General features: G+C 43.4%; 1 protein-coding gene across 3 annotated transcripts in view; it reads left to right on the forward strand.

The window, feature by feature from the left end:
* The window catches only part of LOC147031777 (ras-related protein M-Ras-like), a 787,730-nt gene that overhangs the window by 188,523 nt on the left and 582,358 nt on the right, over positions 1-16,849 (forward strand). For 2 of the 3 annotated variants that reach the window (XM_085867509.1, XM_085867515.1), the window contains exons 4-5: positions 14,574-14,721; positions 15,175-15,378. In XM_085867509.1, coding sequence (XP_085723635.1) covers positions 14,574-14,721; positions 15,175-15,378 — 352 coding nt within the window. Of the gene's footprint in view, positions 1-14,573; positions 14,722-15,174; positions 15,379-16,849 lie in introns of those variants that run through there. The other variant, XM_085867520.1, reaches the window with a different exon arrangement.

A 16,849-nucleotide genomic window follows, 5' to 3' on the forward strand; every position in this document is an offset into this window, starting at 1 on the left:
AGGGTGCTGTCTACGGCAATTATCGTGGGATTTTCAACATGCTTCCTCAGAACCGAGCTTGCAGTAACTTAGTCGTCTTTTACCACTGCAGAAAATGGGTTGCCTGGAATCTCTGTAGATGATGATACGTTTGAGGCATGCACATTAAAAGTATGAACTCGGCATTAATGTGCATTTCCGTATCTGCTGAATGCTCACGTACTGTAATCACACATCCACCGCCATGTCTTCTCATGACCAGTTAGTTCACTACCTACTGCCTGATTAAAATTTAAAATTACTGTGAATGCCGAACCTTCTTCGAGAGCAAAATACTTAGAAATTAGCACAGATAAATTCCTATGCATTAGCTGTGTGATATAGATGAAGATTGCCTCTAAATCCATGAGCAGAAGGCAAGGCTGGATTTGAAGGAGGTGGGAGAGTGAAAACTGGGACATTTGTCCAGGGCTCAAAACTTGAATGCAATAATGTTCATTTATATTCATATACTGAATTCCAAAACTGTAACGGTTTTACTATCCATCCATTGGGACCATACTCTGTGTATAGCGTTGGTGCTGCCTGAGCAGTTTCCTTGGCTGGTGGATACAATCCTGGACGGGTCGCCACTCCAACGCAGGATACCAGCAAGCTGGCACTCATTTTGCTGTCCTCAGAAGGATGACAGGCAGAGTCAACCCACCTAGTATTAATTCAACAGCTGAGTGAGATTTGAACTCAGGATCCAAGGATCCCAATCCCACCACCCTAACCATTAAGCCAACACCAGGCATGTTCCAGATAATGAGAGGCATAAAGAATGGTCTCCCTGTAAATGTAGTGGCATCAGAAACAGTGTATAGGCTTAAACTGGAATGAGATACGTTCGTCGAGGCATTGGGGATAGATGGGTACCATGGATTTTGGCAGGAATGGTAGGTAGCTTGGGGAAGGGTGAGTGACATTGTATACATGTGTAATGATTGTGATGTCTGCGAGAGAGTCTCATCAAAAAGTGAACACGCTGCTGATGTTTGTTCATTCCTTATCCTACAGTCTCTCTTATATCCCCCCTACCCCTGCCCCAACAACAACAACAAAAACATATCAGAAAAGAAGAAGAAAAAAAAACACTGTTGAGGCATGATGGGCAAAATGGCTTCCTCCTGTGTCCCAAGTTCCATGTATATTCACTTGTAAAACTCTATTTTTGCTGTGTACAAATGCCTAACAGGTCATTAAAAGTTTAGTATAGCAAGGAGGAATTTAACAAGATGGAAATTGCCTGCCAGAGCCTTTCCACCATGTTAAGATCCTTCCTTGGCACAATGAACTTTTAATCTGTCAGGACACTTAGAAGTCTGCCAAGGCTGGATTTTGGTATCTTTGACCCCAGAACCTCGGAGCAGAAAACTCTACCCCCACCTCTCCATCCAGACTCCTCCCCACAAAGATATATATATATATATATATATATATATATATATATATATATATTTTTTTTTTAACATAGACACCTCATCAACTATGCTGACCATTTCACATCATTGCAAACATGTGGTCAAAATACTACTATATATTTATAACTGTAAATCTACTTTACAATTGTATTTACACCAGAAGCAATGGCTGTAGACATCAAGATATAGTGTAAGGAAATGTGCTTCAACCCCCCAAAAAATTATGAATAACAGAAAACAAGAATTACTGCAATCAACTCGATGTGTAATTTCAATTTCAGAGAGAAATTAAAAGGAATAATCCAAGAAAGTGATCAACTGAATAGGATTGAAGCAATAATCTAAACATCCCAACGCGGGCCAACCGGCTCTCTTTCAGCAAGAGTGATGGGCACAAACATCGTCATTAACAGTTTAAACCACATCGGTTTAGTTCATTAGGGCTGTAAAGTGTAAAATCCTCATCTTGCGGTGATTGAAAATCCGAAATGCCATCATTCAGGTGATTCGGTGGGCGACATTCTTTCACAGCTTGTTGTTTCGCTCACCTGCTATTATTTTACATTTTGCTGTGCCGCTCAGTTTCACCATATGAATGTAGCTGGGATGAGAGAGTTAATTAAATCCGATTGTGATTGGGGGTCGGGGAGGAGGGAAGAAGGACTGAGGATTAATATCTGCTATATTAGAAAATTTTAGTGGGGGGGGGGAATGCAATTTAAGTGGAAGCATATTAAAACTATGCCTGGTGTTGGCTTAATGGTCCGGGTGGTGGGCTTGGGATTCTAGGATCCTGAGTTCAAATCCTGCTTTGCTGTTGAATTAACACGAGGTGGGGTTGACTCTGCCTGTCATCCTTCTGAGGTCGGCAAGATGAGTGCCAGCTTGCTGGTATCTTGTGTCGGAGTGGCGACCCATCCAGGATTGTGTCCAATAGCCCAGGAGACTGCTTACGTAGCACCAACGTTCTGCACAGAGTATGGTCCCAGTGGATGGATGGATTATCTGAAACATCTCTATCATATCTCCTCGTAACTGCCTCCTTTCTCGTGTATAAAGCCATGTCTCCTTCAGCCGCTCCTCAAAGCTGAGGCTGCCGAGGCCCAGAATCAATCTAGTAGCCCTGTGCTGAACGCTCTCTTTTGCAGCTACGTCCTTCCTCGCATGTGTTGACCAAACCTGTACACAATGCCCTAAGTGAGGCCTCATTAAATTCCTATGCAGTGTTTACATGACGTCTTGATTTCTAATTTATTCCCCGATGAATACAATCGAAAACCATGTTAGCTTTCCCTTTTGCTTCTTGCCACTGTGCTGTCTGCTTACCCCCCCCCCCCACCCTGTATATATTACCACCCCTCAGATCCTCTTCCTGTGTCTTAACCCACTGTCCAAATTATTGATGTAATTTTTAAATAACAACGGTACGAGTACTGATGCTTGAGGCACCCGATGACCTCCAATGTCCCAGCCTGACATCCTCCTACTCAGCCACTCTGTTTCCTATCACCAAATAGGTTTTCAATCCATTTAGCTACTCCACCAGCCCATTCTTCAAACCTTAACCTCAGCTAACAACCTTCATTGTGGTACCTTATCAAAGTCCTTTGAAAAACATGACATATACTACATATAATACTGTTCCCTTATCCAGCAAATCAAAAACTGCTTCAAAGAAATCCAATAAATTTGTTGAACATGACCTCCCTTTAGTAAATCCATGCTGACTGCCTTTAATTATTTTTAAATTTATGGAAATGGTTCCCCATCCGATCACAGATGAACCAGATTTGGTGGTGTAATGGCGTGGTGTAATGGGGGTGAGCATCTGCTCTGAGTCTAGGAGGTCGGTGGTTCAAACCCTGGCCGAGTCGTACCAAAGACTTTAAACAATGGTACGTGCTGCTTCTTTACTTGATGCTTATAGCATTTTAAAAGGATGGAGCCAGGAGAAGCAACCCTCAAGTAGGCTTGATGGATTGAATGGCCTTCTGCATTGAAGTTCTTTGAAATGGATTTTTGGGGGTTTTTTTGTGTGCAGAGTCGAGGCTCGTGGAAGAGCTAGAACACAGAACAGATCAGGACGCAACGAAACAAAAGGAACAACAGAAGGAAAAGGGGGAAAATACCAATAGCAGGGCTGACGGAGAAAATTAATGGAGACTAACAAACAAGGGATGCGGGTACTGGATGAGATTTTATGCGGGTCCTTTTGATAAGCAAAGTTTGGGGGGGGGTGGAGATTAAACTGGGTGTCTCGTCTGCCAGCATTGGTTGGTGGACGTTAAAGATCCCACAGTGTCTTTCATGAAGAGGAGGCAAACTATCGCCGGCACAATGAACGTATTGCAAATTCTTGCTCTGACGACTAAGTCAAGCATCAGGCCTGGCCAGTCGGTTCGTGAAAAATTTTGGCCAAAAATTCCCCCTGTCCCCTGATGGCCATTTAACGTTGGCCAAAAACCTCACAAGAACATGGGAATAATTGGGTTGTTAAAAAAAAAAAGTTTATTATTGTTATTATCATCTTCCCAAAACCAAAGTTGAATTACCTGGTCTGTAGTTCCCCAATTATTCGCTGGAACTTTTCTGAAGTAATGGTGCGACAGTTGCTACTCTCCAATTATCTGTTACCTGTCCTGGCTCCATTGAGCTGTTAAAGATATCCGCGAACACCACACTCGTCTGCTCTGCCGTCACCTTCAATTCATTCGTTCGGATGCATATTACCAGGTGCTGGAGCTTCATCTTCTCTTAGCTTTCCTGTTTCTTTACTTCTTCCACTCCTTTTTGGATATCCTCAAGAAAGCATCACTCACCTCTGAGATCGATACAATCCATAACTGGAAGTTCCCCAGACTTCTTGCGTTGATGTAAAATAAAAATAAAAAGATTTAATAAGCCTGCCATCTCACTCTAATCATCCACCAATTTTCCGGTGGTATTCTTCATTGGGGCCACACTTACTTGTCTTTACCTTTTCTTTGCCTCTTACATAGTTAAAGAATGCCATCCTGGAAGGTTAATATTTGGTTGCATCCTTTTCTCTTTTGACTTGCAGAGTTATTTTCTTAACTAGACTCTGTTTACTCCGATACTGATTTGAGTCGGTCTCTAATCCTGTTATTTTGTACTTCATGAATGCCATCTACCTATCCTTAATATAATAACACTGCTTATTTCCCTGCTCATCCACTCTGGTCTCTTTCTTCCTCTCCCTTACACCTCACTGGAATATACCTTCTCTGCACCCTACATTCTTGCTTCTTGAAGGTTGTCAATTTCTCTGATGCACACCGCCCACATGTTAGCTTTTCCCAATCTACAGCAGTGAATTCTCTTCTCATGCCTCCACAGTTTGCCTTCCTGAAATTTAACAGACTTAACTTGTTACCCCGAACTGCACATATCAACTGGATAGTCACACACACTGTGTCGTGGCCACTAGTTCCAAATTGTTCTCCTACTTCCACCCCTCCGCCATATAGGGATTATTGCTTGAGGAAGATGTAACACCCCTACTCCCCCCACCCCCATGCACCTGTGGGCCTTTCTAGAAAACTGCCTGAACTAGAAGGGCAGTCAATGAAGCATACACCTCCACCACATAATGCCTGATCCACGAGAACATGTCAGGCCCAATACATTTTTGAAATATCGATGCAACACAGCACCATATCGTTTTTGGCCCTATCACTCAATGGTGAAGAATCACTTTATAAATTAAATAATTCTCGTATCCAGATCTGAACTCGGATCTTCACCAAAATCTAATCAGTTCTTCCTTGTCACACACCGAACCTGTCCGCAAATTTTCATCCGGATCCGTTCACAACTTTTTGAGATATCCTGCACAAAGACAGACAAACAAGCCGGAAGGCGGCGATGGGTCGCTGAGCATAGAAATTATAAGATATAGAGCAAAATGGATGTCATATAGCGGATAGGGAATCACCTTAAGATTATGCATATCAAATCTCATCCAGTTCCATCTACTGATAACTACTCGGTATCAATTTGAATGAAAAGTACCGAAAATGCGGTTTGAAATCAGAAATCCCCAAAGTTCGAGGGGGTGCTGTGGGTGAACAAAGACATAAATCGAAAATCCGACTCGATTGTTTGTGCACAATGTATTCCAGACGATTAGTGTGAATTTTCATGACCTTCCGACCATAACCCTAGGACGAGTAGCATTTGGCATGAAGGTACATCCAGCTCTCGCGTATTATCGATTTTTGTACTAATTGACCCTTGACCACTGACCTAAGCGAAATCGGTCAACATATCCTGAGGCAAAGTTGTCGTACTCATTGAGTACCATGAACCTGCAAAGTTTCATTCGTATCAATGCACTCACCTGGTTGCAAGGGGGCCTTCAATTTTCGCGCATACCCTAATTCTAGGGGGCGCTGCGGGTAAAGTATTCAATATATCACAAAAACCAGAATATATTTGATAGAGCATCACCTGTAGATCATTCGTGCCAAATTTCATAACCCTACGTGGGATAATGGGTTTCGGAATTGATTTCGCGTGAACGGTACCGATTTTGAAGGTTTTTCGGTTGTTGCTAGGGAACCAAAGCGTCCCTAGCAACCATCACAATTTCCAAAGCACAAGTTCAATAAGATGTACCGACCACCCGAGTTTGGTCAAAATCCACCCACGTTTACGACCAATTATGCTGATGACAAACGAACAGACAGAATTACTGACAATAAGGGTCACCTATTTCGGCAACCCAACAGACAGACACAGACAGACAGAAATGTGTGAAAACAACCTCCTTCACCTTCGGTACCGGAGGTAAAAAGCAATCCGAGAATTTGTATTCAGATTCTAGTGCTCCGTCTGAAAGCAAGTCCAGTTTTGCCGAAGCAGTTTCTTGACAAGGGTTTTTCAGGGTAGTTTGCCATTGCCTTCCCAGCAGTAGTTATGGCAGGGATTTGGGATTTGTCGAGGGTGCCGGTGATAGCTCCCTTACTGTTTATGAAGGAAACCGTGGGATATTTAACATTCACCAACTCATGTGACGATTCTTGGATCGATTGAGGAAATCCTCCTCTGTTCTGCTCTTTCTTCATTCCTGGACCCAATCTGTCCCTCGTTCCACACAGAATCCTCTCAATCCACACATTCTCCTCTCAATCCACACATACTCCTCTCAATCCACACATACTCCTCTCAATCCACACATACTCCTCTCAATCCACACATACTCCTCTCAATCCACACATACTCCTCTCAATCCACACATACTCCTCTCAATCCACACATACTCCTCTCAATCCACACATACTCCTCTCAATCCACACATACTCCTCTCAATCCACACATACTCCTCTCAATCCACACATACTCCTCTCAATCCACACATACTCCTCTCAATCTACACATACTCCTCTCAATCCACACATACTCCTCTCAATGCACACATACTCCTCTCAATCCACACATACTCCTCTCAATCCACACATACTCCTCTCAATCCACACATTCTCCTCTCAATACACACATACTCCTCTCAATACACACATACTCCTCTCAATCCACACATACTCCTCTCAATCCACACATACTCCTCTCAATCCACACATACTCCTCTCAATCCACACATACTCCTCTCAATCCACACATACTCCTCTCAATCCACACATACTCCTCTCAATCCACACATACTCCTCTCAATCCACACATACTCCTCTCAATGCACACATACTCCTCTCAATCCACACATACTCCTCTCAATCCACACATTCTCCTCTCAATACACACATACTCCTCTCAATACACACATACTCCTCTCAATCCACACATACTCCTCTCAATCCACACATACTCCTCTCAATCCACACATACTCCTCTCAATCCACACATACTCCTCTCAATCCACACATACTCCTCTCAATACACACATACTCCTCTCAATACACACATACTCCTCTCAATCCACACATACTCCTCTCAATACACACATACTCCTCTCAATACACACATACTCCTCTCAATCCACACATACTCCTCTCAATCCACACATACTCCTCTCAATCCACACATACTCCTCTCAATCCACACATACTCCTCTCAATCTACACATACTCCTCTCAATCCACACATACTCCTCTCAATGCACACATACTCCTCTCAATCCACACATACTCCTCTCAATCCACACATACTCCTCTCAATCCACACATTCTCCTCTCAATACACACATACTCCTCTCAATACACACATACTCCTCTCAATACACACATACTCCTCTCAATCCACACATACTCCTCTCAATCCACACATACTCCTCTCAATCCACACATACTCCTCTCAATCCACACATACTCCTCTCAATCCACACATACTCCTCTCAATACACACATACTCCTCTCAATCCACACATACTCCTCTCAATCTACACATACTCCTCTCAATCCACACATACTCCTCTCAATGCACACATACTCCTCTCAATCCACACATACTCCTCTCAATCCACACATACTCCTCTCAATCCACACATTCTCCTCTCAATACACACATACTCCTCTCAATACACACATACTCCTCTCAATACACACATACTCCTCTCAATCCACACATACTCCTCTCAATCCACACATACTCCTCTCAATCCACACATACTCCTCTCAATCCACACATACTCCTCTCAATCCACACATACTCCTCTCAATACACACATACTCCTCTCAATCCACACATACTCCTCTCAATCCACACATACTCCTCTCAATCCACACATACTCCTCTCAATCCACACATACTCCTCTCAATACACACATACTCCTCTCAATACACACATACTCCTCTCAATCCACACATACTCCTCTCAATCCACACATACTCCTCTCAATCCACACATACTCCTCTCAATCCACACATACTCCTCTCAATCCACACATACTCCTCTCAATCCACACATACTCCTCTCAATCCACACATACTCCTCTCAATCCACACATACTCCTCTCAATCTACACATACTCCTCTCAATCCACACATACTCCTCTCAATCCACACATACTCCTCTCAATCCACACATACTCCTCTCAATCCACACATACTCCTCTCAATCCACACATACTCCTCTCAATCCACACATACTCCTCTCAATCCACACATACTCCTCTCAATCCACACATACTCCTCTCAATCCACACATACTCCTCTCAATACACACATACTCCTCTCAATCCACACATACTCCTCTCAATCCACACATACTCCTCTCAATCCACACATACTCCTCTCAATCCACACATACTCCTCTCAATCCACACATACTCCTCTCAATCCACACATACTCCTCTCAATCCACACATACTCCTCTCAATCCACACATACTCCTCTCAATCTACACATACTCCTCTCAATCCACACATACTCCTCTCAATGCACACATACTCCTCTCAATCCACACATACTCCTCTCAATCCACACATACTCCTCTCAATCCACACATTCTCCTCTCAATACACACATACTCCTCTCAATACACACATACTCCTCTCAATCCACACATACTCCTCTCAATCCACACATACTCCTCTCAATCCACACATACTCCTCTCAATCCACACATACTCCTCTCAATCCACACATACTCCTCTGCAGTTCTTTCCTTAATGTCATTGCTTACTCTCAATACAATATTGTCTTTTTCCCAGATTGCCACACCCCATCCGATCTTCCATTTCCTGTCGCACAAACATATAGTATCTTGTAGCCTTCTAGTCCTGTCCTCCAATTACTCTCCTCATTAAACCGAGTCTCACTTACTGCAACTCCATCATACAGTCATACTCCTCACTATCTTCTTAAGCCTCAAGTTCTTCCCTCTTATTATATATTTAAACTCCTGACGTTGGTGAATAACATGCTTAACTTATCCCCTCCTGTAACCACCCTTTGTTGCCTGTTCCCACCAACCATGCCATCTGCAGCTGATCCCCCATCAACCGCATCTTCACCCTCCTATCGCCCACAAAAAGTCTTGATTTCCTCTTCAATTTCCAATGCAAACTTTTCTGCCATCTTTCTGTTTAGTCTGAGATCATCATTGTGGAAACACTCCCTTTTCGCTTGAAAAATTCCCAGTGCTTTGAAAACCCAAATCCATGCTGCCCACACCATTCCTCCAACCACATGTTAACATCTATCGCTCTACTTGTGAATTCCCCACCGCCACACATTCTCGGGAGAATCCCGGAATAAAAGATCATTGAAACTCCTTTCCCTCAATTGATAACCCAATAATTCATACCGAGCCTCCAAGTCCTCTGAATATATTATTCCCACACCATTAGCATTCACATGCACCACAACTAATGTCCCTCCACCATCGCCCGACTAAACGTCATCCAACAATCCATCAATATCCCTCACTCCCCCCCCCACTCCCACCCCCACATCCATCAGACACAAAATCCTATTTTTATCGATCCCTGCCACAAAAAGGAGAGTCCCCATGCCCAACAGCCTCGTCCCCGACAAAAACTATCTCCCGGCCTCTCTACCTCTCTCCCATCTCCACGCAACACCCAACGCTCACCACCGCATGCACCCACACAGCTCCCCACATCGTCCGCACCACAACCCACAGCCACATACTCCGCAACCCCACGGTCACCCACATTCCCACCGTCACACCAATTCTCTTCCACATAAACCTTGCAGTATTCTTACCTCCTCCCATGGATCAAGTTAATTTATCCCACGTCTGCCTGTTCTCCACTGCACTGCCATTTGGGGGGGGGGGGGTAGTGCCCCTCCATCCTGAAATTGCTTTTATCCTCAATGAGCCTCGATTATAAGTCCAAAATAAAATAGCACCGTACAGAAAGGAAACTGCGTCGGAACCAATAAACTAAGTGACCTGGTGAACAAAGTGCATGAACGAGAATGTAGATCATAGATCACAATGAGTGATATCGCATGAATTAGAGATTCTGAGTTCTCAAGGTTACTCCGTCCTTTTCAGTGGATATGTAATTACATGCTATCAAATCCATCATGGTAAATAGATGAGTACCAGGATCTCAGAAATTAAGCAATTGAACTCTAAAGATGTATATTAAGCGAACATGAATGAATGATGGGTGAACGGTGCAAATCCATTCAGATTGACAAGGAGCTGACATTGATGTTCAGTTGGGCCTCTCTCACATTAATGTTAGAAACGATGGGATACAGTTTGTGCGGTCAAATTCACACTGAAATCTAATTTGATTTTATTTGATGTTCCCTACTCGTCGCAGAGCGTCGGTGCCGCCGAATCAGTTTCCTGGCAAGGGTTACATCGGGTGGTTTGCCATTGCCTTTCCAGCGTTGTCTGGCCGTACTTCTTTCGCTCCTCTGAAATGCTGAGCTTCACGCAAGCACGCAACACGTACCATTATTTAAATCGTTGGGACTACTCGGCCAGGATTCAAACCACTGACCTCCCAGACTCGAGAGCGGACTCTCTTCCCATTACTCCAACTCTCTCTCTCTAACCAAGTCTGGTTGAAATGTAATACATTCCATTTTTCTTGCCAAATATCCTTATTCTGGTCACCATCACTCATTTTGGCCTCCCCACCAATTAATGTGGAATATCCCTGTAATTACTTTATCATGTCCAGTCATTATTATTAGTAAAAAGGAAAATGGAAATGTATTTAACCTCTAAATTAGCGACATTTTTCAGACTCCAGTCGGTCCCAATGTGCCTGTACCACTCGTGTCACCATAGTAACTACATCCCCCAATTTAGATGGTGCGTTCAGCAAGTTCGACAAACGACATGCTCCTAATGGTTGAAGAAACACCAGAAAGGAATGGACATAAATTAAATAACTTTATATTTTATTTTTATTAATATTTATTTTCCCACCAATCATCTAACTTGTACTTTTGTAGTGAGGACTTTCAAAATTATTGGCATGTCTTGGATTTGTCACTTGTGGATCTTTCGTACAACTTTTTTTGAATTCTTCTTTTTCTTCTTCTACTTCTTCTTCTACTACTTCTACTTCTTCCTCTGCTTGGTTAACGGCCACGATTATTCCCACGTTCTTGTGGGATTGGCCGGGGGAAGCTTGGCCTAAGTGTTTCACGAACCGGCTTCCTGACGTTTGACTAAGGTTACAAATTTGGCCATGGTGCCGGCAATAGCTCACCTTCCCAGACTGCTAGCAGGTGACATGCCAAGTTTAACGGATCACACACACACACACACACACACACACACACACACACACACACACACACACACACACACACACACACACACACACACACACACACACACACACACACACTGATGAATCACCCTGCCTGTTAAACAGCGGAATGACAGTTTTTAGCTGGGCCAAGATTCGAACCCAGGCTCGACGGGTGTGTAGAGGGGAGTGTATGTTCCTCTTCGCCATCCTGCTCGTCCCAACTGTTTTGAATGATTTAGGCATAATCTTTTGAGGTAGGTTGAGGCACCATCCCTGGCTGTAGATGTGGAAAAATATGTTGCTAGTCAAAACATGTCTTTAAACAGCAATGTTCCTCACCCTCACTCCGTCCCTCTATCAGAATTGCTTGGCAAATCCTATCTATATCTGTGGGCTGAAACAGGTTATTAGCTGTAGGTATTCATAAGAATGCCCTATCTCCAAGCTAGCCTCAAAGGCTGGTCGAGGCCCTGATATACTCAGCGGAACCAAATCGATTCTGGGCTTGCAGCCATGCCTCAATAAGGTGTGCAAGGCCTATGTTTGCAGTGCCATGGAGTCTGACTCCCCACTCTGTGCTTGTGTAGCTGCTTCCCATTTTGTTCCCAAAACGGTGATTGAATATAAGGCCCTCCAAGTTATTGGCATTTCTCAGGAGGGAAAGTCTCTTGGTTTGCTCCTTGTTCAATGCATGCAGGTTTGTACATGGCGTTGTAGTTCTTCACCACTTTCTTCTGGTCTCACTCCATCTGCCCTCTCTTCCCTCTGTCAATTCCAAGCCCCCTCCCCCTCCCCAGCTTTCACCTCACCCAGGTGCATACATTCTTCCAGAAACCTACCTTGTTCCCTTCTCCAAGTACAAACTTGATGTTTATCTCCATCCCTTCATCCCACTTTTCTTTCATATGTGGAACCAACAGCGTGAGTTTTTCATGTTGTTCCCTCCAGTCCTTCAAAACTCGTGCCTATCACGACCTCACGGTGTCTCCCATACCCACCCTCGAAGTTTTTATTTTTTATATTTTTAACATTTGCAGGGCCCTATCCCTTTTCTCACCTGCCACTCCTCTTCACAGATCGTGTTGTGTCAGTGCGTTTTTGTCCCTGTGCCCGCTCTCCTCTTGTCAGTTTAACCTGCCATTCTCTGTTATTAGTCCCCTACCAGTTTCGCCGGAGGTGACTATATGTTTGCTGTCCCTCTCTCCGTCTCTCCGTCCATCTGCCCCACCTGTGGTTTTTTCCAGACTTTTTCCCATACCCTTCAACATATTCAACTGAAACTTGGTACACAGCTTTGTCATGATAAGTTACAGAAAAAGTTTGAGTTTCAGGGTGTTTCGTCAATTTTTCACAGAGTTGCGCCCTTTTTGGATTTGTGTCGCGTCGGTAGGGGACATGTATTACAAAGCAATTGTCACTCCCTTTTCACTCTTCCTCGAGTCTCAACCTCTGTAAAAGAGAAAACTACAGAGTTCATAGAAAACTTTTACCCCACGCAGTCTTGAAAAAAATGACATGGGAAGGGTTTTTTCAACTCTTGCTTTGGGTTTCTGAGTACGATCTCCATTAGCTTTGTCCGTGGACTTTGAATAGCAGGCTCAATGACAACCATACGAAACCGATGGGTCAAACGGAACGGTCCAGAGCTGAACCTTCTGCCAACTCTTCTCAACGAAACCGACGATTTTGGAACAATCTTTGAGAAAATGAAGCACTGAACGAGCAGATCTTTTGAACAAAGTTAGCTCTGTCATTGCATCGTTAGGTGCCGCCATTTTGTATGAATCTCGCTGTCACTCCGCCGTCAGAGCAGGCGGCAAATTTGATTGGTCGAGATGCCTTAACATTTTACCCAAGTGCTGCTAAACTGAAGGTTTTTTTGGAAGTGCAAACAAGGAGATTTGTGTTCTGCAGTGCTCAAATATATAATTAAATTGAAATAAAACAAAAGTTTTAAAGGCTGTAGAAAAACAACAACAACAACAACAACAACAACAAAAACATTGAAATGGAAGTTAACTGCTGTGGATGCACTCTCTTTCCCACCACCTTATTTTACACGTTACATTAGTAATCGATGCCTGTTGTTTGTGTCCTTTGTGTTACGATGTCCGTTTGAACAGTAACCTTCCTGTTTGGAATGATTTTCAATTTTATTTGATTATTATCACACAAGCAGACAGACTGAAGCAATTGCTTCACTGCGAGAGTTCCTGCGCACTTGGGATAAGATTCCGTACAATTTTCCAAAATCAGAGCCAAAGTACTGCTCAACTGCAGGTTCATTTTCTGATTCACGTTCCGCTTCATGTTCCAGTGTTCAAAAAATAACATTCGATTGAAGTTAAGTAGTTCCTCGATCATAGACTTCTGTCTGCAGACAGACGGAGTGAAGCAATTGCGTAACCCCAGTATGGGCTACATGTGCGGGTAACAAGGTGATGCTCTCAGCTGTATAAATACCAACTCCCCCAAAAGTGGTATGGGAATAACAACAACAGCAAAAAATACAAATATCGGCAGTAACTTGATCGAACTGCTAACTAAATTAACCAACAACCTTCTTCCTTCGAAGCAGTCAAGTTTAAAAACATACAATAATCGACTAAAAAATGTTATTAAACGCATGGCTGCCGAGAATGAAGAGGAACGAATTATTCTCTGTTGGCTGGGCCTTATCATCCATTAATCAGCTGTTTCCACATTTTGGCTCGTCTCACTGGAGAGAAGCCAATGATTCCATGTGCCCTCTGGTTGAGATTTTTTTTATTTTTTTTGATGATTATCCATATATGCGGTAAAGTCGACCAACGGAGCTCGATGGCAATCATCTTCCATCGTTGAGTTTTCTCTGAATAATCAACCGAGCTTGCACTTGTTTTTTCTTGCTCTTTCCAATTCCTTGCAGGAATTCATTGGGAATGCAAACTCCGACGGTGTTGTTCGACACGATCTCGCACAACCCCTCGTGACGAGATTTCTTCGTTTAGCCCCTTCTGCTGCTCCGCATGACCGGCGCATTGGTCTGCGCATCGCACTCCATGGCTGTACCTATGGTAACAATGGGCGCTTCTTCTTTTTCCTCTGACTCTCTCAGGGGCACTCACAGCCCCCAAACAATTTCTGATGCAGAAAAACTTATGTATAATTCATAGTTTTTTGGGGTGGAGGAAAAATAAGACGTCAACTTGAGTGTTGCTTTTGTTAGTTATCTCGTATGAAGAAAACATTGCATTGTTGTGTTTCTGTTTGATGTCGTCACGTATTTTCGCCGATCTGTCATAAGTTCCCATCACTCATTTAACTTACGAACGATATCGGTTCAAACCGATATCGTTTCCAGTTATAAATCCGACATGTGCGATTCATTCGTTCTCTTATTCATTATTAATTTGCACGTTAATAATTAATTCATTCATTTATTCACGTGTCGTTCGGCTGCAATGGGAGGAATTCTTTTCTTTGTCATTCCTTATTCCTCCTGGTGTTGCACTGCCTTCCCGCTACAGAATCGGATGTGATTCACTTTGACGGCCGCAGTTCCCTGGCACTGCGTTTCCCACAGAAGTCTGTGCGCTCGCTAAAGGATGTGTTACGGCTTCGCTTCAAGGCAATGGGAGCCGATGGGACGCTGCTTCATGGGGAAGGTCACCAAGGAGACCGTCTCACCCTGGAGCTGCGGCAGGGACGCCTGCATCTCCATGTCAGCCTCGGTGCTTAGTCAACACCCTTTCGCCACACTTTCATTTGTGCCCCGTGGCCTGTTCATTGGAATACTAGAACATCAAGAATGATTATTTGGAGATTTTTGGCTTTCCCTTATTTCCAAACGTCTCTGAGCGAGCGGCGACTTTCGTGTTTCATTTCCTTAGGGTGCGTGTATTCATGTTCTTGCACGGTGAGCTGGGCGAAATAATTTAGTGGTGACCCCCAGGCTGGAATCCCAACGGATATGTTTGACCACTGTTATCTTGCAGGCAGGTGTGGCTATTTGGCTCTGTCGAGGTCCCGCGTATAATTTATCATGACAAGGAAGCTGCAAGTTGAGGGGTTATTTTACCAATGGCAGCCTCATTAGGCCACTCTTTTATGTTCTCAGCAGGCAAAATCAGTCTGTTTATCCAGTTGTTTTTCACTGCAGTGAAGCTGTTTGATGTGAGCAATCGCTATGTAACAGGCAATAATATTCAGCGAAGTATTCAGCGGACATGCTTGCACGTCAGAATGTAGAGGGGCTGTTGGTGTTGTTTTGGATGAAGCCTGAGGCTGCTGGTTGCATCATTTCTGGAAGCACAGCTGTGCCGCTGATGCAGTGCTGTTAGCAGTAAGATGGTACTCATTTTGCCACACTCTGAAGGATGAGGGATTGAGTCAACGTGTGGTGTTAATTTAACGGTGAAAAACAGGGGCACACAACCTAACAGCCTTAACCATTAAGCCAACACCATGCTTAGAGGGGCTGTGAGAGGTAATCGATGGAAAAGGCAACCCTATCACTTCCTCTTTTTAATGCCTCTGCTGACAAAGTCCTCGAAGGCATTATTTTTGGGGGGTTGGCCGTACATATGTATGTCCGTCCATGCTAATTTTCTCTGTTTTCTCTGCAACCACTTATCCAATTGACACAAATTTTTCACCGTAAATGGGAATACTCATGCAGAATATTTTGATGATAACTATGTCACAGGTCACGTGGTGTGGCAGCCATGTTGGAGAAAAAGGAAAAACTTTGGACCTCTGTATCTCTGAAATCGCTCCATGGAAGAAAAAAAATCGAAATGTGGCTCGTCAAGTACTCCCCATGGGAAATGAGTGTCATTTTTTTTGATGATGTCATAGGTGGCTTCATTATGACATCATAATTGCATACATCAAACACTTGATCCGATCAGGATGAAAATTTTTGACAGTCATCTCGGGCTAAATTGTATGAGGTGAAAAAAAAAAAAAAATGATGATGTTGTCAGTTATGTGGTTTGGCAGCCATTTTATTAATTAATTAATTTCTAACGTAAAAGCCTTCAAAAATCTTCTTCTCCGAAACAGCCAAACAGATTGAGGAAAAACTTTACAGGAATGATTCCCTATCTATGAGGAACAAAAAGTTCTCCACCTCTGATGTCATAGGTCACATGGTTTGCAAGCAATGATTTTTTTTCTGCAGAATAAACCTTTAAAAACCCA

The sequence above is a fragment of the Eptatretus burgeri genome, chromosome 2 (genome assembly GCF_056783735.1).
Source record: "Eptatretus burgeri isolate ZD-2024b chromosome 2, Ebu_testis_v1, whole genome shotgun sequence".
In the NCBI taxonomy this organism is placed as follows: Eukaryota; Metazoa; Chordata; class Myxini; order Myxiniformes; family Myxinidae; genus Eptatretus; species Eptatretus burgeri.